Source organism: Mustela nivalis (genome assembly GCF_964662115.1).
Source record: "Mustela nivalis genome assembly, chromosome: 17".
In the NCBI taxonomy this organism is placed as follows: Eukaryota; Metazoa; Chordata; class Mammalia; order Carnivora; family Mustelidae; genus Mustela; species Mustela nivalis.
The window spans coordinates 23,428,022-23,451,752 of record NC_139036.1 but is presented as its reverse complement, the minus strand read 5'-3'; the positions used below and the strand labels follow the sequence as shown (position 1 = coordinate 23,451,752).

The following is a 23,731-nucleotide window of genomic DNA, read 5'->3' as shown; positions in this document are numbered from 1 at the left end:
ATCAAACTCTCAGAGGACAGCTTAATTCCTGAAGTTATGTATGGTCCAAAAAGACCGATGTGGTTTGAGCTCTTGTGTCTCAGGGAGACTCCAGAGCCTGAACAGAGAGCAGTGGCCTCCCAGAGAGGTCCAAGGCCAGTGCTTTTCTGGACTGCCCCACTTCCAACCTCGGTGTCCTGATGGGCCGCCTTGACCAGCGTTAGAGTCTGCCTTCTATGTCAGCCTTCAAGTTTGTACTTTTTCTTTCAACGAACTCTTGGTTTTGAGGTTATCTCTTTATGTTTTGTGTAAATGCTACCTCCTTTTGACGGTCTTACTGCTTCATCAGTCATCAGTTTTGGCTCCCAAACCAGCCTCAGTATGTGAGAGACTGACACCTCGGAGCCCACCCTGGTTAGAGCCATTTCGGTCATTGTCTCTCTGCACCTGCCTTCACCATGCTCTTCAGTTCACTGTGACTGCTACATTCAGAAACGGTGGGTCTTTTCCAGACAAAAAAAGGCTGTGAAGGTGGTTTTGCCAAGGATTAGGGATTAAGTTAAATTGGATTAAAAATAAGTAATACAAATTTTATTTCCCTAGTGTAGCTAATAGGGCTAAACTATAAATTTAAAACAGGCCTTGTTAAAAATTTAGATGATTGTAAACCTAACAAGTAATGAAAATAAACGCTTACACTTTCTGGGGTTTTTATGCACTTATCCACTAGAGTTGCTAAACTAGCCTAATGGATTTTATACATTGTAACATGCTTCCACTGTGGGTGACTGGTGTCCAGCCTGTGTCACACACAACCTCACCGGGACAATTTAGCAGCATCCGCAGTGGTCTGTACTTTGTCGAACAAGATGAGTTCACTCATCTCCCCCTTGGCTGTCACCGTGATGTCAAATTGCTGCAAAAGTTTCTAAACATTCTCTATTTCTGTACTTTGCACAGACTAAGCAACCAGCAATGGGCAGACTGGAGCCCTCAGAGTAACAGTGTTTAGTTTCTAATAAAGAAATAGAGGGACGCTTGAAATATTATATATTAAATAGCAACGGCAAATTAAACAGTTTCAAAGAGTAAGAGTGGAGATGCCCCCAGGCAGCATCCGATTAATTGATGAATAAATTGTAGAGACAGCAATCAGCCTCAACCTCCTGTGGAGGGAGGGAGAGCCTTCAGGCTAGAGATGCCACGGAGAGCCTGACAGAGATGGTGGAACTTGAAATACTTCCTAAGAGATGTTCAGATGCTTGAAAATAGAAATTGGATCGATTTTATGAGTAATTGTAGTATCTTGATTAACTAGTTGATGAATTGTTCTAGAAACCAAAAGTAAACTTGAACATTAGACTGATTAATAGCATCTAAGTACTGATTTTACCAGATGAATCTTAAGGTCAGCCTTTAAATGCCAAGGGTACTTCCTTGCTGGGGCTCTTTCCTTAAAGATTAAAGAAATTAAAAACAAGAGTTTTTGTTCTTCTGAATCGTACCAGACTTCTTTGCAACTACTGCGTGTGAACCGGCTTCTTTGTAAGTAGCAGTACTCAGGAAGGTTCCTCTCAAGAGCTCTGTTTTGCAGATGTTGTTGTGTAACATGGGTTTAATCCTCGCCAGCTCGGTCCTCCTGTTTTAATTCTCCTGCGTGCAGTTGGTATTGCATCACTTCCTTTGCAAGAGAACTGACTCAGGATCCTAGGGCAGGGTGGTTCTTTTTTTTTTTTTTTTCTTCTTTCATTGTTTTGCACAATGTCTATTACCTGTTGATGGTATCAGAACATTCTGTTAGTCATCACCAGAAATTATTATTACACCTGTCAGCTGGTCGTGTGGTGAGCTGTGTGTAAGTGACCAATGACTATGTGTATGTATTTCTCCCCCAAACCAGGCTTATTTTCTTTAAACATGAGTCCCGCTTGAAAATTGGATAATGTCCCTTAAAAAAGCACTCTCTCTAGCTTCTCTTGAAAAATGAAAAATTCTGGCACAGCTTGGTATACATTTCAAAATAGAGACTATCTACGAGATGAATAGCTACTCGCTTATATAGGGCGCATGCTGGTGCAGTGCCTTCCATGTCCTGTGCAGTTCGTTTCTGCTTCCGTTACCTGTGTTGCCTGCCTGGCTTCCGTGGACAGCTTCCTTTGATTATGGAATTAGTGTATGTCAGAGCCAAGGCTTGCCAGAACAAAACCTCCAGCTTTACCAGGGCCACATCATCAGCTCCCTTTCCTAACTCAAATTATGTATCATCTGAAGAACAAAATGATGCACAGTTGACCCTTGAGCAACACGGGGCTTGGGGCACTGATTCTCCCCATGCAGTTGAAAACCCAGGTAAAACTTTGACTCCCCAAAACTTAACTACTAATAGTCTACTGTTGATCAGAAACCTTTCTGATAATATAGGTAGTTGATTAACAAATATTTTGCATGCTATATGTGTTTTATACTGTATTTTTACAGCAAGGTAAGCTAGAGAAAAAATGTCATGAAGGAAATCATAAGGCAGAGAAAATACATTTACAGTGTTGTACTATGAAAAATCTGTGTAAGCAGACCTACGCAATTAAAGCCTGTGTCTCTCAAGGGTCAGCGGTATAATCCTGTGGCTGTAATAAGCTGGTCCATCTTAGAAAAGTAGGTTATTATGATCTATATAAATAAATAATTAGTATGGGTGTGTATATATTTGCATGCATATACACACATACATATTTGAGAATAGGACAGATGTGAAAATATTAACAATCTGAGAGAAAGATAGTTGGAAGTTTTTTAATGCTCTTCTTATAACTGTTAAGTTTGTAGTTATTTCAATATGAAATTTATTTTTAAAAGTCATAGCTAACTCTCAGACACAGATTGTCAACAGTGAAGATGTTTCTTCCCTAAGTGATTAATCTTTTAGTCAGAATTTGAGGAAAGGAAACGTTTAAGACCAGCCTAATTGATACCATGTCTTACAAGTTACTTTCCAGCAAAATAATTTTTTTCTTTCCTCTAGTTGATATTAAGGACAAAACTTGGAAAAAATATGTTTGTATCCATTAATAACCAAAACAATTTATTTCTGCATCCACTTTTAGGGCCTGCCATAAGAACTCATTCAAAGCATAAATAAAGGCATTGCCTCTCTAAATCTAAAGAAAGACCTTATTAGCAAAATGTACACGTATTTGCTGATGTGCAGGCACCAGCATATTAGCTATTTGAAACATGCAACAAATCTGAGCTGTTTATTCATTTGTGGTAGTGGATTTGTGCCAGTTTAGCCCTGCGCTTTGGTCTAATCGATGGTATGTGTCTCCTAGAAGGCCAGTCAGGATAAAACCTGTAGAGTCCACAGAGCCATGACAGAGGACGAAGATAGTCAACCACAAAACTCATTCTCCTTCTGTTCCCAAATAAAGTGAAACTATTTGGCCTAGATTTGCCCGTGGAAGCCCCTTTCAGCTGGCAGCAATATCTTTTGATATGTTCCTGTTGGTCTTTAAGAACTTCCTTATTTTCTGGCTCAGTAAGATTCCAGGCTCATCTTGTGCTTTTTTCCCATCCTGGTGATGAAATCAGCCATTTCTCTAAAAAACATTGGTTCAGTCTTAGTGTGGCATTTAGAAATCAAGATGGGGAGGGAGGGGCGTGCCTGGGTGGCTCAGTCTCCCTTAAGCGTCTGCCTTCTGCTGGGTCAGGATCCCAGGGTCCTGGAATACAGCCCCAAGGCAGGCTCCGTGCTCAGTGGGGAGTCTGCTTCTCCCTCTGCTCCCTGCTCCTACTCTGTCTCACTATCTCTCTGCCTCTCAAATAAGTAAATAAAAACTTCCCCCCCCAAAAAAAGAAAGAAAGAAAGAAATCAAGATTGGTAGTGGGCATGTTGTCGCTGCTGGTGTGTTACTGCTTTTAGACTTTCTCAGAAAATAGTCCAGGGGTGGTGCACTGGGGGAGACACATACAGATGCACATAGACCTTTCTGTTTCTTTGTGTTCAACACCGTGAGTCCATACCGATAGCTCCCATTTCTTTTTTTCTTTCTTTCTTTTCTTTTCTTTTTTTTTTTTTTTAGATTTTCATTTACTGATTTGACAGAGATCACAGTAGGCAGAGGCAGGTGGGGGGGGGGGGGGAGAAGCAGGCTCCCTGCTGAACAGAGAGCCCGATGTGGGGCTCTATCCCAGGACCCTGAGATCATGACCTGAGCCGAAGGCAGCGGCTTAACCCACTGAGCCACCCAGGTGCCCCAATAGCTCCCATTTCTGTCTGACTTCACAGGGTTTGTTTTAATCTTCTTCAAAATTGGTGAGTTCCTTCTGCAATTGTGAGAGACCTGGCTGCCTTCATCTTACCATTTTACCCACTGTCTCTGTCCTTCTGAATGTCACTGATCTCCCCATGGTGCGACTGCCTGCTTCACCCCTACTCTGCGGGACATCAGGCCACGGACAGACCCAGCCAGCCGAATCCTCTGCCCTGGCTCTGCCAGATGCACTGACCACGCTGGCCAAACCTTTGACTATTTAAACTTAGACTGATTATAAGCACAAACTTGAGAGAGAGTATTTCCTGAAATTATAAAATCAGAATATTAATTTTTTTTCCTTATTCGGTCACATTGTTTAGTTTCAGTCCCTTTTTCACAGAGAACAGTGGGACTTAAAATTTCGGGACAGCTCTGGAAATAATGCTATTGATAAGTAGACTGAGCTTTTCTTTTACTTTGTGAGATGCAATGTTAACAGACGTTTAGGGAAAAGGTTTTCTGGGCAGGGTTGAGCTGGAGGATAGCTGCTTTCTGGGGGCCACTAAACTTTTTTCACCGGCCTGGGAAGCTCTGAATTCAATCCTGGTTGCGGTGACACTGAAAAAAATAAGTGTGATAATATTTGCCTTAAATTGGCAACCGATCTATTTACATAAATTCCTTTCTCAGTTTGATCTAGCAATAAAAATGATTTAATTTCTGCTCTAGGAACTAAGAAAAAATAGGGAAAATTATTTGTTTTTTCCATTTCCTGGTGTATTTGATCTGTTTTTAGTTTTTGACTCTTTTCTTTGCCACCACATTCTTTTCCTCTTAGTTCACTTCCTCATGTCTGGTATTCCTGAGTATAGACAGCACTCGGTTATTTTCACGAGTGCAGAAGGACCGACTGAATAAAGCAGAGTAGCAGAGTATCTGTATCAGGTTTGTCTTTGGGATATGTTGATTTTCTGTAATTGAATATGATTCAGTTTAATACTTGGAGGTTTTTACAATTCACCTCTTCATGATTCCAGGTCCCTCCTCCCTTAGTAAAAATTCCCCCTGGATACCACAGCAGTGTACTTAGGAATAAGTAAAAATGAATTTGAAAGGAATCTGGCTCATGGTCCCTCAGGAGACTTGAGTACAATATGGGAATAAAGCTGCAAAATGCAACATCTCCTATATCATGGGACAATAAAAACCCTTTGCAGAGTGGTAATAATGGATGTCATTTGCCTTTTATATCTTCTTTAGGCCCCTCCAAATTCAGCTTCCTTTTCCTTACCATTACAACTCCGTCCCAGAACTAACAGCCATTCTTGAGGCGCCCCAGGTAACAGCTTCGGGTATTTCACTCAGGGATGCCGTCTGACCCTCCAGATCTTCCTTTAGGGTCTGCGGCATCAGAGCAGTGACAGTATTACCAGATTCGCACAGTGAAAACTCGGCATGCCCCCAGACACTCCCAGCGTTGACATCGTAAGTGTGCTCCGTTAACCTCCTCCTGCCCCTGAGGCTGCTGTCCATTGTCCTAAAGCAAGGCCCGCCTAAGTGACAAGTTCTGCAGTGCTGAAAGGGGAAAGGAAGTGAACTCCTCTCTAGACACAAGCAAGGTTGTTTAGAAAAACCAAAACCACATCTTCTTGATTCATTCATCTGTTGATGGACATCTAGGTTCTTTCCACAGTTTGGCTATTGTGGACATGGGGAGGGGGTTTGGGAGAAGGGGGTGGGATTATGGACATTGGGGAGGGTATGTGCTTTGGTGAGTGCTGTGAAGTGTGTAAACCTGGTGATTCACAGACCTGTACCTCTGGGGATAAAAATATATGTTTATAAAAAATAAAAAATTAAAAAAGAAAAACCAAAACCAAAACAAAACACCTTCCAACATCAAACCAAAAGAAAGTGCCAAATATAAGAAGTATAAGGATAATACAAAATTTTAAGCTTTACTTAAGGAAATGTGGCCTTGTTGGGTGTTTGAGACTTCTGACAAAGCCATAGAACCTAGCTGACAGTTTCTGGCCACTCATGCGTTCATTCATTCATTCAGTAAATTTTTTTTGCTGGTTTTAAATCCTCTGCTCAGTTCTGGGGTAGCTGCTAGTTCACCCAACAGAAAAAATAGCCAAACACAGAACTTTGGAGCATCTGGGAAGCTTTCCAGCTATCCCGTTCTTACACAATCCATTCTGTAGGAGAAATAGATGGCCCTCTCAGACCAGTGCAAGCTGTGCTTGTAATTGAGATTTCTCAGAGTGGAGATGATGGTTGGGTGATCAGTTTACACGTGTGGTAGTTTCTCGCCTGTAACTGGACATGTGATGTCAACAAAAGGAGGTTTGGAAACGTTTCTGTTAACATTTAATAAACTTACAATTGACAACATGCATGAAAATCCCCTGATGCACTCCTTGGCGCAATAAATAGGAGCTTAGTGTGACTTTGCTTTCTGCACTGAGAACGGGTGTTGTCACAGTAGCCGAAATGGAAAGAACCCAGCCACCTGACTATGTAACCATTTATTTCTTGTCCATGTTTCCTGCTGCAGCTGCTGCCCAGCTTGTACCCAAAAGCTCCCTGTCTGGTTGTCCCACATCTGAGTTACACCCAGGAAAACCTTGCTGTAACTGTAGCAGAACCTCATATGTTAGGAAAATTGGCATAAGGAATTACAATTTTTTTAAAAAGTGATCTGGTCTATTGGTTACATTTTCTGTCACTCACTAAATGAGGCAGAGGGATGGGGTGAACCCTTTAGGTTTCCTGTCACCCAGAGAACTGAATATTTAAGTATAGCCTGAGGTGAAGAGGCTTCCTATCCGAGGGTCAGGATGGGATAAGAATGCGAAGGCATCCTGTTTAGTTACAGTCCTCAGACATGTGTGAGGCGATCTTCTTGTTTTTAAAAGAGTGCTCAGAACTGTGGTACAAGTGGTTTATAGTATTCAAAATGCATAACTTTTACCAGTTCATGTAATTGTGCATTTCTGCCAAAGGGTTTTCTGGCTCAGGCCTCGGTCTCGTCCATTTTCCTGAGCAGCGCTGGTTTATAAGTAGGCTAACCCCTTGGTTAAGGCAGAATGCACTTAACCACTTCCCTAGGCATGCCAGGGAGCCAAATCGCTAATATAAAAGGAAATTTTTTTTTAAGATTGTATTTATTTATTTAGAGAGAGAGCATGAGCAGAAGCAGAGGAAGAGAATCTCAAGCAGGCCCCATGCTGAGTGTGGAGCTGGGTGCAGGGCCCCATCCGGCAACCCTGAGATCATGACGTCGGCCCAGATCAAGCGTCAGATGCCTAACCCACTAAGTCAGCCAGGCACCCCTAATAGGGAATCATTTTTAAGGGAAATGGATGGGAAGGAAGATATATGTAAAAGTTGAACCTTAGGTTGGCAAAATTGTATATATCACTTGTAAACCGGAAGAGAAAATACAGTGTCGTGTTACTAAGAGGCTAAGTTTCATTCTTACGTTTTGGTCCAGATCTTCATGTGTATCATCATTAGACACTCAGCATCTCATAGCTAAATAATGCTATTGTGATCTTTTTGTATGCTAACGTTGTAAAATACATAACGTCTTCATTGTTTCACTGATTTGAAATGTATGTGAGTGTTTAACCATCCGTCTATTAGTCTGACGCTCTGTAGTTCCTGAGGACTCTAACGATCCCTGAGCGTGGTGTTGCTGTGGTCCAGCTCACCAGGCTCTGTATTTCCTTCACTAGGATTTTAGGTAAATCGATCAGTCAGTCAAATAATTCAAGACTATTTAAAAGCGATAGGGTGGCAAATGGAGACCAGGGCCACCTGCCTACCCTGGTGCGGGTTTGGTAAGCTTACGAACATTTTATGATCTCAGGAAAAGAACGGCTTTCCTGGCTAGGTCAACACGAAGCCGTTTCCAGATTCATTCCCAACAGTGGTAAGTTACGGTCCCTCCCTCAACTGAGTCGCCCACCCAGTGTGGGCGAGTCCTGATATCCCCCGTCGCTGTCCGCTGTCACAGAGACTCTCCTGTCAAAGCGACCGGCTGACTGAGTGCCCTGTGAATGACCTGTGTCCTTCTCACTGCACTGATAGACTTGGAGGTTGAACCCTTTTCCGAAACCCCCAGAAGACAAACCAACAAGAACTGAAAAGCAGCCCCTTTCCAGAGGTCAGCCCAGCTGCTGGGTTTATGGGCATGATTTGCTGTGCCTTGTCTGATAGATTATGTTTTATATCCTCGACACGTATCTTGTTTCCATTGACATAGAGTATAAAATGTTCTGTTTCCTTTTGCTGGGTAAATGAACAGTGGTATTTGGGGGGAAAATTGGCTTTTATGGTCAAGAATTTAGTGTGCAAAGAAGGAGCCATCGTATTATTAGTAGTGTGTTTTAACCACACTGTCTGGGACCTCAGTAGTTTGCCCTCAGGTGGGGAAGGTGTTTCTGCTAATTCCTTATACCAGGAAGGTAGAATTGCTGAGTAACGACATGATCAAATTCAGGTGTTAAAAAAATTAAAATAAAACCCGAATATGTCTTGTGACTTCCTGGGCCACAGAGCAGGTGCCTTTGGTGACAGGTGGGATTTCAGGTCTCCCTCCCTATGCTCTTGATACTCTGTGTCTGCCATCCTGGGCACTGGCCCCTTTGTGTCCAAAGGGTCAGGCTTAATAAGCTTACAAGAGAAAGAAGAATAAGCAGCATCTCTCCCCTTGGCTCTCCCTAAGGAATCTCAGACCCAGCTTACCATCTTCAGCTCACCATCACCTCTCGAAATTGTGCTCTTCCCCTACTGTCCTGGCTCCGTAGAATAAGCAGCATGTGGTCAGCTTGACTGTTCCTGTGAATGACCTTGACCCGTCCCTCTTTCCCACCTCTCACACCCAGTAAATCACCCTATCCAAACAGCACTGCTTCTGCTCTTAAAGTCTGTCTACTGCTCCACCTCCCCAACGCTCCACCCCAACCGGAGCCCCAGCCATCCCTTCCCAGGACCCAGGCGGTGGCCTCCTTGTGGCTCTACTGCCAGGCCCTCGGTCCTTTGCAGCCTGAAGTCACAGGGCTTGCAAAAGGCAAATGTGATCAGCACTTAAACTCTGCCCATGAGATACCGTGCAGAACCCCATGACACTGCCTGTCTCTCCTACCCGCCTCTGCCCACGCAGCCCTCGTGCTCCTCTGTCCTGTGGTCCTGTGTCCTGCCCTGTTCCCTCCCTCCACCTGTGCACTGCACATTCTGTTGCCTCTTCCTGGATCCCAGTCAGTGGCTGTCCTTCTCATGATCCTGAATTAGGTGGGAGACGGCTGTGCCTATTCATCCCTCCACCATGGCTCCCAGAATAGTGCTTGGAACGTGGGCGCTGTAACTCCTGAATGAATGAACAATTGACTACAGAGAAAACTAAAGACAGCAGTTAAGAACTTTTAGAGTTAGTACTTCTCTACAAGGCATGTCTTACTATTATAATAGAAATATGTTTTGAAAAAGCAAGCATTTTTGGGGGCGCCTGGGTGGCTCAGTGGGTTAAAGGCTCTGCCTTCAGCTCAGGTCATGATCCCAGGGTCCTGGGATTGAGCCCCGAGCAGGGAGCCTGCTTCCTCCTCTCTCTCTGCCTGCCTCTCTGCCTACTTGTGATCCCTGACTGTCAAATAAATAAAATAAAATCTTTTAAAAAAAGAAAAAGCAAGCATTCTCTAAAAATGTATTTATGGAACATAGGGTTTTGGGTTTTTTTGTTTTGTTTTGTTTTGGTTTTGTTGTTTTTTTGTTTTTGTTTTTGTTTTTATTGCAAGAAAGAAAGAAAAAAAAGGAAAGAAAGAAAAAGGTAAAATAATTCAGCCAGGCCTCTCCTGACCACACTTTCTGGTTAACTAGCTTTTGTGCTGCTTCCATCTCACATGAGGAGAGATGGCTCTGGAAAAAAGAACCCAGAGAGCTGAACCCCTGCCCATGGCCCTCCCGAGTTTCCTGTGTCCTATGGAAAGCCTGACCATTCCTGTGAGAGGTTTTCTGACTTCAGAAGGCCCCTGTGAACTACTAGGAGAACCCCTTCTGGACACGGTGCCAAGCTGGATGGCAATCCAGCACACAAACCAGAGACAGCCGTGTCGCCGTGAGGGTGAACACGACTTAGCACAGGTGTGGCGCCCCGGACAAGGGGACCTGAAGGGAGAAGGGCCATGACTGCCGTCCGGACGGCTGACAGTACTGCTCGTAATAAAGGAGGACTTCGTGTCACTGTGCGTGAGTGCTCCCGGGAGCGGAGCGTCTCGTCTCGTGGAACTGTCCCGGGAGCTCGGTGCCAGGGTCACCTGCTGCTGCACTGCTGGGTTGTCTCCTCAAACGTTCTCTTTCGAGCCTTCATTCAGTATATTGAGAAAAAGGCAAAATAAAGCATCCTGTTCCAGGTGCTCATAAGGCAGAATAAGTCAAGAAGTGCCTAGATCTACCTGCTTGGAGAGTATAAAATCGCTTAAATAATTCAGATGTCAGGAAATTTAATTTTTGGATGTCTTCTTTGAACCCTCCTGCTCCTAAAACCGGGCTGGGTATCCTTTTTTCTGAGCTTCCATAGCATCTTTTCTTTGTTATTGCCTTAAATCTTTTCTAAAGCAGTATGATGTGGGGGCTGGGGGGGTGCGTGTTAGCCCCCAAGCTCGTGCATACGAGAGCAAGAGAGAAACAGAATGGGAGCCAGAGGGAAATTACACATTTTTTTTAACGTGTCATTTTTAGGGGTGCCTGGGTGGCTCAATGGTTGAATGTCTGCCTTCAGCTCAGGTCGTGATCCCAGGGGTCCTGGGACTGAGCCCCACAATGGACTCCCTGCTCCACGGGGAGTCTGCTTCTCCCTCCTGCCCCTCCCCCCAACTTATGCTCGTGCTCTCTCTCTGTCTCTTTCTCACAAATAAAAAATCTTTTAGGGATGCCTGGGTGGCTCAGTGGGTTAAGCCTCTGCCTTCGGCTCGGGTCATGATCTCAGGGTCCTGGGATCGAGCCCCACATCGGGCTCTCTGCTCAGCCGGGAACCTGCTTCCTCCTCTTTCTCTCTCTCTGCCTGCCTCTCTGCCTACTTGTGATCTCTCTCTGTCAAATAAATAAATAAAATCTTTTAAAAAATAAAAGTTGAAAATTTAAAAATAGGTCAATTTTCAATCCTCTGTCATTGTGCTTACTTCAGGGCATTGTCTGTTTCTGGCTCTTGCATAATAATACCGTGCCTTATTCTTCTTTGTAGCTCGGGCTCTTGGCACAGTGCCTGGCACATGGCACTTACTAGTTACTCAGATGATTATGAACACACACAATCAGTAACTAGCAGAGCCAGGATTCAAACCTAGGGCTCCAGGGCTGGAGGACTCTGACACTCCTAATCTTTCTAACAAATAGTCCCTGCCCACTTCAGGATGGTGCAGTCTAACAAAGGGGGTTAAATGAATTAATTCCATCTCACGGAGACCATGATTTTGCCAGAAGCAGCAACAACAAGATGCCTTCACTCTTGGGAGAAAGTCTCATCTAAGAACTAGGGAAAGTGAACGGAGCTTGTTGGAAGCTGGCAGTAAGCTAACGAGCATTGCATAAGTTTGGTACATCGATAAAGAAAGGGGTCAAAGTTTTATGTACTTTGAAATTAAAACTGCATTATAAGCTGTCATTTTGAAATCGGCCAGCATCGTTGGTTTAAAAACCCACACCCAGCAAACAAACTGTAGTTGAAAGTACGAATTGCTGCAGCCAGCCTCTCTGGAGAATAACTTGACAAAAATTCACAAATTTAAATTGCATGTATCCTTTGACCTGGCAACTTTAACTCTGGAAATGTGTTCTACAGCAATATGTACATGTATGCACAAAGAAATAAGATGCCATTGTACTTATGGTTGCATTGTTCATAGTAGAAAAGATAGTAACAACCTCAAAGTCCAATATGGATTATTAAATTATATAACTTACATAATACATAAATTACATAACAGTGCAACAAAAATAATTATATAACTTTAATTATAGGTAATATGAATTACATAACAATACAACAACAAATACATAGATCACATAACAAATAATTAAATATGTTATTTCGTCTTCACCCATGAAATGAAATACCACGCAGGCAGAAAAAATGGTTTTTCTCTATTATATGAAACTATCACCAAGACACGTTTTAATTAGAGAAAAAATATTCATGTAAAAAAGACTGTGTGTGTGTGTGTGTGTGTGTGTGTGTGCGTGCGCACACGCGCGCGCATGCACACCAGACCTATTTCTAGAAGAATTCACAGAAAACCAGTAGCAGTGGCTGCCTCTGGCAAGGGACGCTGTGGGAAAATGAGAAGCACTTTCTACTCTCTGATCATTTCTATCTTCTGAATCTTTTACTAGGAGTCTATATTGCCTGTTCAAAATGAATAAATAAAAATCTGGGGTGCCTGGGTGGCTCAGTCAGTTAAATGTCCAACTCTTGACTTGTGCTCAGGTCTCATTCTCAGGGTCCTGGGGTCCAGCCCCACCTCGGGCTCCCTGCTCAGTGGAGAGTCTGCTCGAGGACGCTCTCTCCCTCTGCCCCTCTCCCAATCTGTGCTCACACGCATGCTCTCTCTCTCTAAGAAATAAAAACATCTTTTAAAAAGATCTAAACCTACTGGAGGCCTGGATTTTTTAAATTAGCAACTTTATATTTTGATATAATTTCACATTTATAGAAGAACGCAAGAACTCCAAGAACCTTCCTAGGAGTGTGCCTCACATTTATTGGTTATGTCTCTTTAATTGCTTAAAATGTGGGCTCTCATTCAGCTTTTCTGTTTTCTTGCCTGTGAAATTCCCCGGTTATTATGTAGAATGTCCTTCCGTGTAGGTTTCTTTTATGATTCCTCCTAATTAATTCAGGTTGTATGTGTTGGGGCGGATACCATGGCGGGGGGGGGGGTTGTCCTCACGGCTTCGTAACTGGAGGCACTGTTTTTATCTGTGTTCTAAGGCCTGTGGCTCCAGGAAATAAGTCTGTCCTTCAGGGCACACACAGAAGCTTTTAGGGCCTTTTGCACACTTGAACTAGGAATTTGAATCCTTGGGCCCTTCTTTAAATTTATCCTTTTGTCTAGTGACGTGAGGAGTTACCAGCCAACCTCATGAATTTGCTCGTTTTCCAGATATCTTCGCAAATACATGCGCAATCCAGCTCCTGACTTCTTAGATAAGATTAATTATGAGTATCCCATGCAGGGGTGCCTGGGTGGCTCAGCTGTCTGCCTTCAGCTCAGGTCATTATCTTAGGGTCCTGGGATCGGGCCCCACATCAGGCTGTGCACTCAGTGGGGAGTCTGCTTGAAATTCTCTCTCCCTCTCCCCCTCCTGCTCATGCCTGCTCGTGCGCTCCCTCTCTCAAGTTTTTAAAATACGATCAGAAAGCCATTTCCAGAAACTCTAGAACTAACTCAGAAACCTCATTCTTAAAATCCTGTCTGTCTGCAACCACTCTTGGCACAAAATCTGTATTAGTCTGGCTGCTCCTGAGAAAAACAACCAGTAGAATGTGTGTGTGTTTATATTCTCACATAGAGGACGATAGTTTCCTTTAAGGAAATAGAGAGGTTATGGAGGCTGAGGAGTTCAAACTCTGCAGTCGGCAGGCTGGGGTCTCAGGAGAGCCAGCGGTGCACGTTCTAGTCTGAGCTTGGATATGCGGGCAGGAAAAGATCTGTGTCCCAGCTCAGAGACCATCAGGCTGAGAGACAAAGCGTTGTTTCTTCCTCACCCTTTCATTCTCATCAGGCCTTCTGGATTGGATGAGGGCCCCCACACTGGGGAGAGCGCTCTGCTCAGTGGACTGATTCTAATGTTGCTGTCACCCAGGAACACCCCCACAGACACACCCAGGATACTGTCTGACCGAATATCTGGGCATCTCATGGCCCAGTCAAGTTGATACGCAAAATTAACCGTCCCAGGCACATGAGTCAGTTTGTGTCGGTAGTGGAGACGTTAACCTTGAGCATCTGGTGTAAGGGGTCACAGCGTTTCTCTCTCATACAATTTGTCTTTGTCTTTCACTTTGTAACTACTAAGTAATTTGTGGGGAGACACTTTGCGGCCGTGTGAATACCCTGTTCCTTGTCCCACCTTCAGTTCCCGGTTTTCCCATGCACGGATCATTTTCTAACTCACATTGCTCCTTCCGTATCTCTTAATTGTCATTCCACAATAAGGAAGAGCTTTTCCTTCTCCACTTCTATTTGAGATCAGTATGGACCCCTAGATTCTTACTTTATTCGGGGGACTATGTCACTGACATCACTTACTTGATTGCTCCCGTGGTTCCAGGTTTTGGCCAGTAGGAGCCCATTCACTTTGGTGCCTGTTTCTTTTAACATGTCCCTGTCATTCTCTGAGTACTTCCCTAGTTTCTGGCTCAAGAAGATGTTCCAGACTCCCCTTGTCCTTCCCCAGTCTCATCTCCAGAATCAGCTCTTCTCTACGGCACCCTAGGTCTTTTTAGCCAGCGTCTGTGTGTTATTGCTTCTAAGCTCCCTCAGAAGGCAGAGCTAGGAAGTGTGTGTGCACATACACCTGTCCCTACCTTCCCCTCCCTGTGCCCCACCACACACGCCGAGGTCAGACGGATACCTCCAGTTCCAAGCCAACCACCCCCACACCAATACTTTGCAGCTTCCTTCCAGAGCTGTGAAAAACCTGTCTCACAGGGCAAGTCCGAGTAGATTCTATTTTAATTACATTTTCCTGGAATATAAGTTACTATTTGTATCTAGATTACGTGAAGCTGCCCATATGAAAGGAAAGGTTCTTTTGGGGTAGAACATAGAGATATGGCCCATTAAAAACTAGGTGATATCGTGCTATACTTAATCTCCCCACCTCCTATGTTTGACTCATGAGGAAATAAGAAAAGTGAAACTAAGTACATAAATCTTTTTTTAAAAAACGGTAATGATGGTGGGTGATTTAATCTTGCACACTTGATGGCCTGAATTTTCTCCTGAAGCAGGATGCAAATCATTTGCTGAGAGAAAGGAGGAGGGCTGGGGGGACTCATTCCTTCGTCCCTTCATTTTTTTTTGATTCATCAGGTACTTAAGCAGCCCCTTCTAAATTCCAGGCTCTTTATTCCATGCTGAAGATAAAGCAACGAGCAAGGTAAATAACTGTCTGTCTCCGCTGGAGACAGACAGCAAACAAACAAGAAACTTCTTGTGGTAACTGCCATAGAGGAGACCAGCGTGGGCTGCTGGTGGGCTGGGCGCTTCACGTGGGGAGAGATCTCGTTTTGTTCTTGGCTAAGGCACAGTCCTCAGGAGGAGTTGGCGTGAGAGAAACCAACATCTGGATGTCAGATCGGCTTTGCATTGAGGCTTCCTACTGAAGAGATTTAAGGATAGGAATGATCATTTCGATTTCTGTTTCATGGAGGATGGATCGAAAGGGAGTCACGCCAATAAGGATGATCCCGGCGATAGGAAAGACACCTGAGACCTCGTATGCTTGCTGAACGCTGTTCACTCGTACCATTCTCGACCCGGAGAAAATTGTGCCATATTGTTGGTTTCTTTAATTTCTCTAAATGCAAGTGAAACCCGGCCATTTTCATGGAATTTATTTCGATATAACTAGTTGAATTCATCTCCTAGAGTTGCTGTAACAGAAGACCACAAACCAGGCGCTCTGTCTGAAACCGGTAGGGAGACAGCCTTCGTTGCCTCTTCCCAGCTTCTGGGGGTGACCTTAGCTTGCATCTGTCTGCCTGTGTCATCACATGGTGTCCTCCTTGTCTGTCACCATCTTCACGGGGCATTTTTCCTCGTGTCATCATCCAGTCATGTTGGATTAGGGCCCACTCTGATGACCTCATCTTGTTTACATCTGCAAAGCCCTGTTTCTAAATAAGGACACTTGCACGGGCACCAGGGAGTAGGACTTCAGTATATCTTTCTGGGGGGAGGCCACAGTTTAAGCCATGGCGCTGATGATCCACGATCTTTGTTTTTCCAGGTGCCTGGTCTGTTTTCTAACACTGTTGACATACGTTGTTGGCGTCTTTGTTTGCTGTTTTGAAAGGTCACCCTTGCCATACCAGAGTCTTCGGGAACACCTGTCATGTGATCCCCGCTACCTCCCACGTCTGTACTTTCTTCTTTCTACTTCAGCTTCGTTTTCCACATTCTTTTGCTCACTTTTCTCCACCTTCTGGCCCTTGGGTTCAGCAGTGTCCGCTCCCATTCTCCTGCTAGTGTAGCCTTTGTTTCTGTTTTCTCCTCTTCTGTTTCCTTCAGCTCTACTGGTTTCCTGCCTCCTTTTCCAAAAGATCATTTAAAATATGATTTCTCTATTCTTAAATGATGTTTTCTTTGATCTCCTGGTTTAATGGATTATATTTCCTTTACATTCTCTGCTTTCACGCAGAAATATTTTACCATCCGTTTTCTCCTTCATGACATACTTATTTTTCATGGGTATTCTTGATCTGCCCTTTGTCAGTTTCTTTTAATCCTTTTTTCCTGTACCAGTGAACTGCCTACTTCTGGAGAATTCCTCAGGACCTGACGTTTGCAAAGGTGCCTCTTCTCTCGAGGCGACCACCCTCAACTATGTCGACTTTCCATGGCACTTCACAACCATCCTTCATTAAGTCATCTTTCAGAGTTGTGGCTGGGTTTTTGTTTCCTAGTGGGTAATGTGTTCTGGCTTTTCTTCATTTTGTTGTTCTTGATGATTCAGAGGGTTGCAGTAAGGCCAAGATAACCTAACTCTGTCCTCCTTAAATGGAAGTCCCTTAGGTGGTATTTGAAGTTGATCCAGGACCCAACCCTAGAGAACTTGAGTGTTTAGAGATCATGAGAAAAGAAGGGGCCAGCAAAGGAGATGGGGAGGAGGAAATCTTAGAGAAGGTGGCCTCACAGAAGCCACGAGAAGAGTGTGTTGAGGAAGCAGGAGTCCACGTCAGAGACTGCTGAGACATCGACTTAAAGTGAAGACAAAATCAGTTGGGGAACTCAGCCGTCTCACTGGAAACTAGCTTTGGGCGGCAGGCTGGAGTTTCTTGAGGAGATAGTAGAAGGCAGAGAGATGGCTTGCGCAGGTGAATACGTTTCCTAGGCAACACGATGTTCCCAGCAACTCAGGATTTCATGTACATTAAAGAGGGAAGAAAAACAGGCCAAATCAATGTGATTACGCAGCTCCTACCTGAAAGCATGTATATTCTTACGAAATATGTAGTATTTACTCATGAATGAGGATTCTGTTGAACACTTAATATATCATTCACAGAGAATTTTCCTCCTGATTACAATTGATTTCATGTTGTTTAAGAAGTCGATCAAGGACAGCACTGAATTCTGTTAGTGGGTGAACTGACCTTAGAAGCCTTGAGGGTCCCTCTGAAATCTCATCATCTGGAGTGAATTCCCTTTTCTCCTCCACCCAGCTCAAAGTTAAAGATATTTTTGCCCTTTGTATTCAATAAGTGTTCAGATTCTGTCCAATGTCCCTTCGAAGTAACTCAGATTTCTCTTTCTCTCCTTTCCGGTGCCACTCTCCTCACTGAGTGCCAGCCTTATTGACCTCTTTAACTAGAAAAGTCTTCCCTGATCCCTTGTTTCCAGTCACATCAAATGGCTTTCAATGGCTTTCAAAACCTTTCACGGCGATCAGATCCAGCTCCCTCCTACTTTTCCAGTGGTTGCCTGACATTCCCTGACACATGCTTTCTGCTCAAGGAAGGCCAGCCTCCCTCTTGTTCTTCCAGTCTTGCCACGTGGTCCTGCCTTCATGGCAGAATTCCTGTGGAGTTCACCTTAGTCCACAGGTAGCGGTTCATTTTCTGTAGTATCAGCTGATGTGCACACCCCCGCCCTTTTCCTCCAGGGTCACACTTCCCTGCATGGTCGTATACCCATACATCTCAACTTCCTGTTGTGGCTTATCTTTTGAATAAATGACGGGCAAATTAATTGAACTATTTTTTTTAAGTGTTCCAGAATTCCGGTACAAAAGACTGTTGTCCTCCAACGGCATTCACATCTTTCTTCTCCACGAATACTCATTATTAATTCAAACACATTTTAGGACGCCTGGCTGACTTAGTGGGGAGAGCATGAGACTCTTGATCTCAGGGTTGTAAATTTGTGCCCTATGTTGGGTGTAGAGATTACTAAAAAATAAATAAACTTTAAAAAAAAAAAAACTTTTAGAACCTTGCTATTTCGTTCAGAAGCCTGTGAAAATACCTGGCCCATAATATCTTTAAACTTCTTAAAGAAATTGAGGTGGTGTTGTTGTTTTGAGAGAGAGAGAGAGTTGTGTGTGTGTGTGTGTGTGTATGAGCAGTGGGTGAGGGAGAGGGAGAGAATCTTCAGCAGGCTCCACACCCAGCGGAAGCCAATGCGGGGCTTGATCTCATGACCCTGAGATCATGAGCCAAAATCAAGAGTCAGACGCTCAACCAACTGAGCCACCCAGGTGCCCCAAGAAATTGAGTTTTAAGAATCAATCATTGTTAAGGTATTTTAAGTATTTTGGAAGTTCTGAAGAAAAAAACAAATCTGAACAGAGCAAAGACCAAAATGTCAGTGTTGGAGATGGGGTATCAAGACTGGCTTCCTGGAGGAGCTGAGGCTTGGGCTTTTGCAAAGAGTGAGAGTCGGCTGAGCAGACAGGGGAAGAAGAGACTGGTTAGGGAGAGGGTATTCTAGGCAGAATAGACCCCGTGGCCAAACCATGAACTGTCACAAACCTTGGGAACTCTACGTAGCTCATTAATGTAGAGCAGGAGTGAGGGAGGCAGAGACACAGGGAGGAGGGACAGGGAGGGTTTGACAGGTCTCGGAGTCAGTTTCGAACCTCACTGGAAGGGGTGTGCTGTGACCATCTTTGCCAGTACATTTCATGCCTTTATTATCTTACCTGTCGTATTGTTACTATTTATTTGCTCTACTTCCCTGCTCTTCGTTCATTTCTTAATTCCCAGAGTCAGGCCCCATGTCTGGCACACAGTAGATATTGAATAAATGTTTGACGAATGCATTATGAAAGTTTGTCATAAAAGCTTTGCACACAGAAGGCGTAAAAATGCCTTCCTTGTGGGCGCCTGGGTGGCTCAGCTGGTTAACCAACTGCGTTTGACTCAGGTCATGATCCCGGAGTCCCAGGATGCAGTCATGCATGGGGCTTCTAGCTCCACGGGGAGTCTGCTTCTCACTCTGATTCTCCCCTCTCATGCTCTCTCTTTCTCTCTCTCTCAAATAAATAAATAAAATCTTTTTTAAAAAATGCCTTCCTTGGTTTTTTGGTAGAGTTGGCATCACCTTATTTGTCGTGGAGGATAATTACAGTAGTTCCTTACAGAAGCATACCAGGCAGGTGACTACATTACTTTAGGGCAAACTTCTTAACCTGAGGGTTTTCCCAAAGCAAACTGGACTATCCGGTTGTTGTTAAAGTGATACTGGCACCATCTAGCGGTAATTTTAAGCCTTACCCAAATCGAAAGCTTCATTTGTGATAACCAGCTACAAACAAGTTTGTAACATTTTATAAATTACCGAAGTACTGTATTTAATACTATATTTTGTTGACACTTTGCCACTCTCTTCACATGAATAGTTATACATTTGGTGGTTTTATATACCTATTTTAATTGAGTTTTACAAACATGATGTCTAGAAGTTTTGATAAGCAGAATATCCTATTTGAAATAAAATGGAATTTCATAATTAGGCAGACCTGGAGTCTTAGACCAGCATTCTGATCTCAGATGCTATGTGCTGTGTGTTAGTTTACAGAGTTCCAGACTTGTGAGGTAATCTTATTTTCCTAACATCCTTTTTAAATTTTTCCTGTTTGGACAGTGTCTCTAAAACTGAAGAATCATGTCCCTTTAATTCTTATCCTTGAAGACAGTTGTTGAGCGTGTCCTCCAAATTTGCAGGTTAAGCCAGAAGGGCCTGGGTAGTGAATGTTAGCTTTTTATTATTTTTGTGGGTGTTTGAACATGAGTTACGTGGACACTTTGCTTGTGACTTGTCATTCGTTGATTAACAGCTAAGGCAGGGAAGCAGAATTATGATCACTGAACTAATTCCTCATGTGTAGGGATTGCTGTGATTTAAGTAGCAATGTTAATATAAAATAAAAGCATTTATTAAAAATATTTTTCATGCAGAGCATAATTGGAAACAAGATTAATTACCCTCTTTTTTTTTAAGTACTTACTCAATGCCAAAGGGAGAGAGGGGTATAATTATCTCCATTTTACAGATGAATCTGAAACATATGGAGGCAAAGTAGTTTTCTCAAGGTCTCACAGCTATTATATTTGCAGTCTGAGCCTTCAGAACCAGATGTAGAGGACCCCAGAGTCCAGGCTTTTAACCACCATGTAAACACTGCATCCAATGAGGGAGGATTCACAGGAAAACCATGGTAGAAAAATGCACAAGACAACCTTAAAGTGGTTATTAATAGCTTTTACTTAAATGTACATGACAATAAAAATCTTGGCTTTAATTTATTGTTGACATTATCAGCATCTGTTTGTTTCCACTCCTAATTATAGCCAGCAGCCTTCATTCCATTGTGAAGGAAGTTGAAGTTTCTTGCCTTGCGCTTCCAGAGAATTCGTTCTTTCCCAGCTGCACTGGTCCTCGGCAAGAGTGCTTCCAGGCACGGTCACTGTCTGTTGGCGAGCACTTTGCCCAACTCACCACTCCCTTCGTTCTCAGATACAAACTCTGTGTCTACCTGTGCCTTTTGGCAGGGGCAGGTGTTTGTGTAGAAACCTCCATTTGAGTGTTGGCCTGGTTCACGGGTGTCTGTATGTGTGAGTTAATGTATAAATAGTGAAGAGATATGGGGCTTCTAAGTTTTATATTTAAATTTTTTCTTTGTAAACACAGACACATAATTCTGTGCGGTTGCAATCATATCATGTATGTCTCGTTTTGTTTTGTTTTGTTTTACTCCTTTTTCCTTTGTTCCTCTGGCTTCCTTCCATCCATCCACGTGACCTTCCTCCTCATCCCCCTGTTGTATGTGTAAAAGGGTACATAAAACATCACAAGTAGTCTCCCCTATTTTTCCATGCTTGTGTCATCATTTATCAAATACATTCATGTACAGTTAGACATCTAAATCATCTATGGGGCACTGTTCTAGTATTTTATGGTAAAAAGGTGCGATCATATTATAAATACTTTTAAAAATACACATACCTTTCAACCAGCTATCCCACAGAAATAAAAGCACTGATTCATAAGATTATGTGTCAAGAGTATTTTTTTACAGTATTGTTCATAATATCCTATTTGAATATAGCAGGAAGGAAGGGGGATGATTGAATAAAGAATGATAATCTACACTGTGAAATTTTAGGCAATCATTTAAAATCATGAATTTAACGTGTGCCGGAACCCTCTCTCCTACCGTTCTCTCGGTTACGCGTTTTAGTGTTCTTATTCCTTTATTGACATTTTACTGTGGTTTCAAGAGGAAGAAAAAAAGAAATGTATTTGGGCAGTTTTCTTTATCATTGCAAATCTGGCTAAGTAGATTCTAAGACCTGCTTTAACTTCTATTTCTTTTCTGACTAGAGCTCTTGTGTAGCCCCTTCTGATCCTTTCGTATTTGGAAATAGGGAACATCCAGCCTCCCCCAAATTAAATTCTTTCTTCGTTCTTGGCTTTTAACTCCTACTGGTCTTTCCTACCAGCAGCATCTGAAGGGGCAAAGCCTTAAGCTTTGTCTCTAAAATTAATTCAGAATCAATGAGATGTCAGTTCAGAAACTGTTCCTGGGACACCTAGGAAAGAACATTTCTCTATAACCGACCCAATCCTCTGCTTCTTTTGCTTCCTTACAGATTTGAAAAAGGGCGCATCTACACATTCATTGGAGAAGTCGTTGTTTCTGTGAATCCTTACAAGCCGTTGAACATCTATGGGAGAGACACAATCGAGCAGTATAAAGGACGGGAGCTGTACGAGAGACCTCCTCATCTTTTTGCAATTGCGGATGCTGCTTACAAAGCTATGAAGAGACGCTCAAAAGACACTTGTATTGTGATATCAGGTATTCAGAAGGGGATCCCTGTGCTTTCAAGGTCAAAATGCATTTCACTTACTAGGTGCTCAAGGATCCAAACTGCTCAATAGATTTTTTTTTTTTTTTTGAAGTTAGAAACCTACGCAATTTTATAGGAGAAAAAAAATTGCAGCAAACACCAAATCATTCGAACCAATGCCTTGTCTTGATTCATTTCCAAATCCACGTTACATGTGGATGGACTTTCTGGTCATGAAAGATTCTTCCTCCCATCTCAATGACATAAAAGTACTGGATAAAATGTAACAAAGATTTTTTTTTTCAATATTTTATTTATTTATTTGTCAAATAGAGAGTGAGAATGAGTGAGCACAAGCAGGGGAAGCAGCAGGCAGAGAGAGAAGCAGGCTCCCTGCCAGGCAGGGAGCCCGATGCGGGGCTCTATCCCAGTACCTCAGGATCATGACCTGAGTTGAAGGCAGATGCTCAAATGACTGAGCCACCCAGGCATCCCAACAAAGATTATTTTAAATAATAACAGAATGAAAGGAAGAAAATGAAATCCTGAGGTACAAGTCAAAGTCAGATTGGCAAGTGGGAGTTAGTGTCAAAGGGCATAACAGGCATGGGGACCAGAACTGGGCCGTCCCAGCTGGAGGCTGGAGCTTCAAAGTCTGAGGAGCAGGAAGGTAGTAGACCTTGTTGGAGCTGAGCTCTTCCCAGAATCTTGGGTCATGTGAATTGAGGATTGGGAAAATATCTGCCTGCTGACATAGGATGCCCTCGCCCACGCTGTGGGGATTTATTTTGGTCATAATAATGCCTCACATCTGCATTAAGGTCTTTATACTTTCAAAACTGCTTTTATGACTTTATTTCATTTTGGTTATCAGAACAGTTCTGAGTGCTAAGACAGTTGTGTTTCTACTTTTTAGATGAGAATATTAAGGGTCAGAGGAGTTATAGTAACTTAGTGTTGGAGAATTATATCCTAGGACTATATTATATTCAATTAATAAAAGCAATATTGCCTGAGTATAAAAGGAAGGAGGAAATAAACAATCCTTTAAGCATATAAAGTAAAAGTAAAATGTCCCTCCCCTTTGAATATCTTGTTACCCCCCAAAACTCCAACATTAACAGCTGTGAATTTAGTATTTATCCTTTTTATACATTTTTCTGTGTATAATACATATCATCATACATGCATATTAAATTATAAACTCTAATTATGTTACAGAATTATAGCTGCTATTATTTGACTTGTTTTTCTGTTTAACAGTATGGAATGGAACATCTTTTCGTTAGCACAGCTAGAGAAGTAAGGGCTCTCTGACAGCTGTGTGCTATTCCGTTGAATAGTTGAATCCTTTATCTGCCTGGCCCTCTACCAGCAGCCACGTTATTTGTCGAGTTCGGCAGCGACACATAGTATA

The 23,731-nt window shown here is 43.0% G+C and overlaps 1 protein-coding gene across 1 annotated transcript in view; it reads left to right on the top strand.

Annotated features, from left to right (window-relative positions):
• Positions 1 to 23,731, top strand: part of MYO1D (myosin ID) — a 341,412-nt gene that overhangs the window by 69,901 nt on the left and 247,780 nt on the right. Inside the window, 1 exon segment of the mRNA XM_082707407.1 lies at positions 22,114 to 22,322. Coding sequence (XP_082563533.1) covers positions 22,114 to 22,322 — 209 coding nt within the window.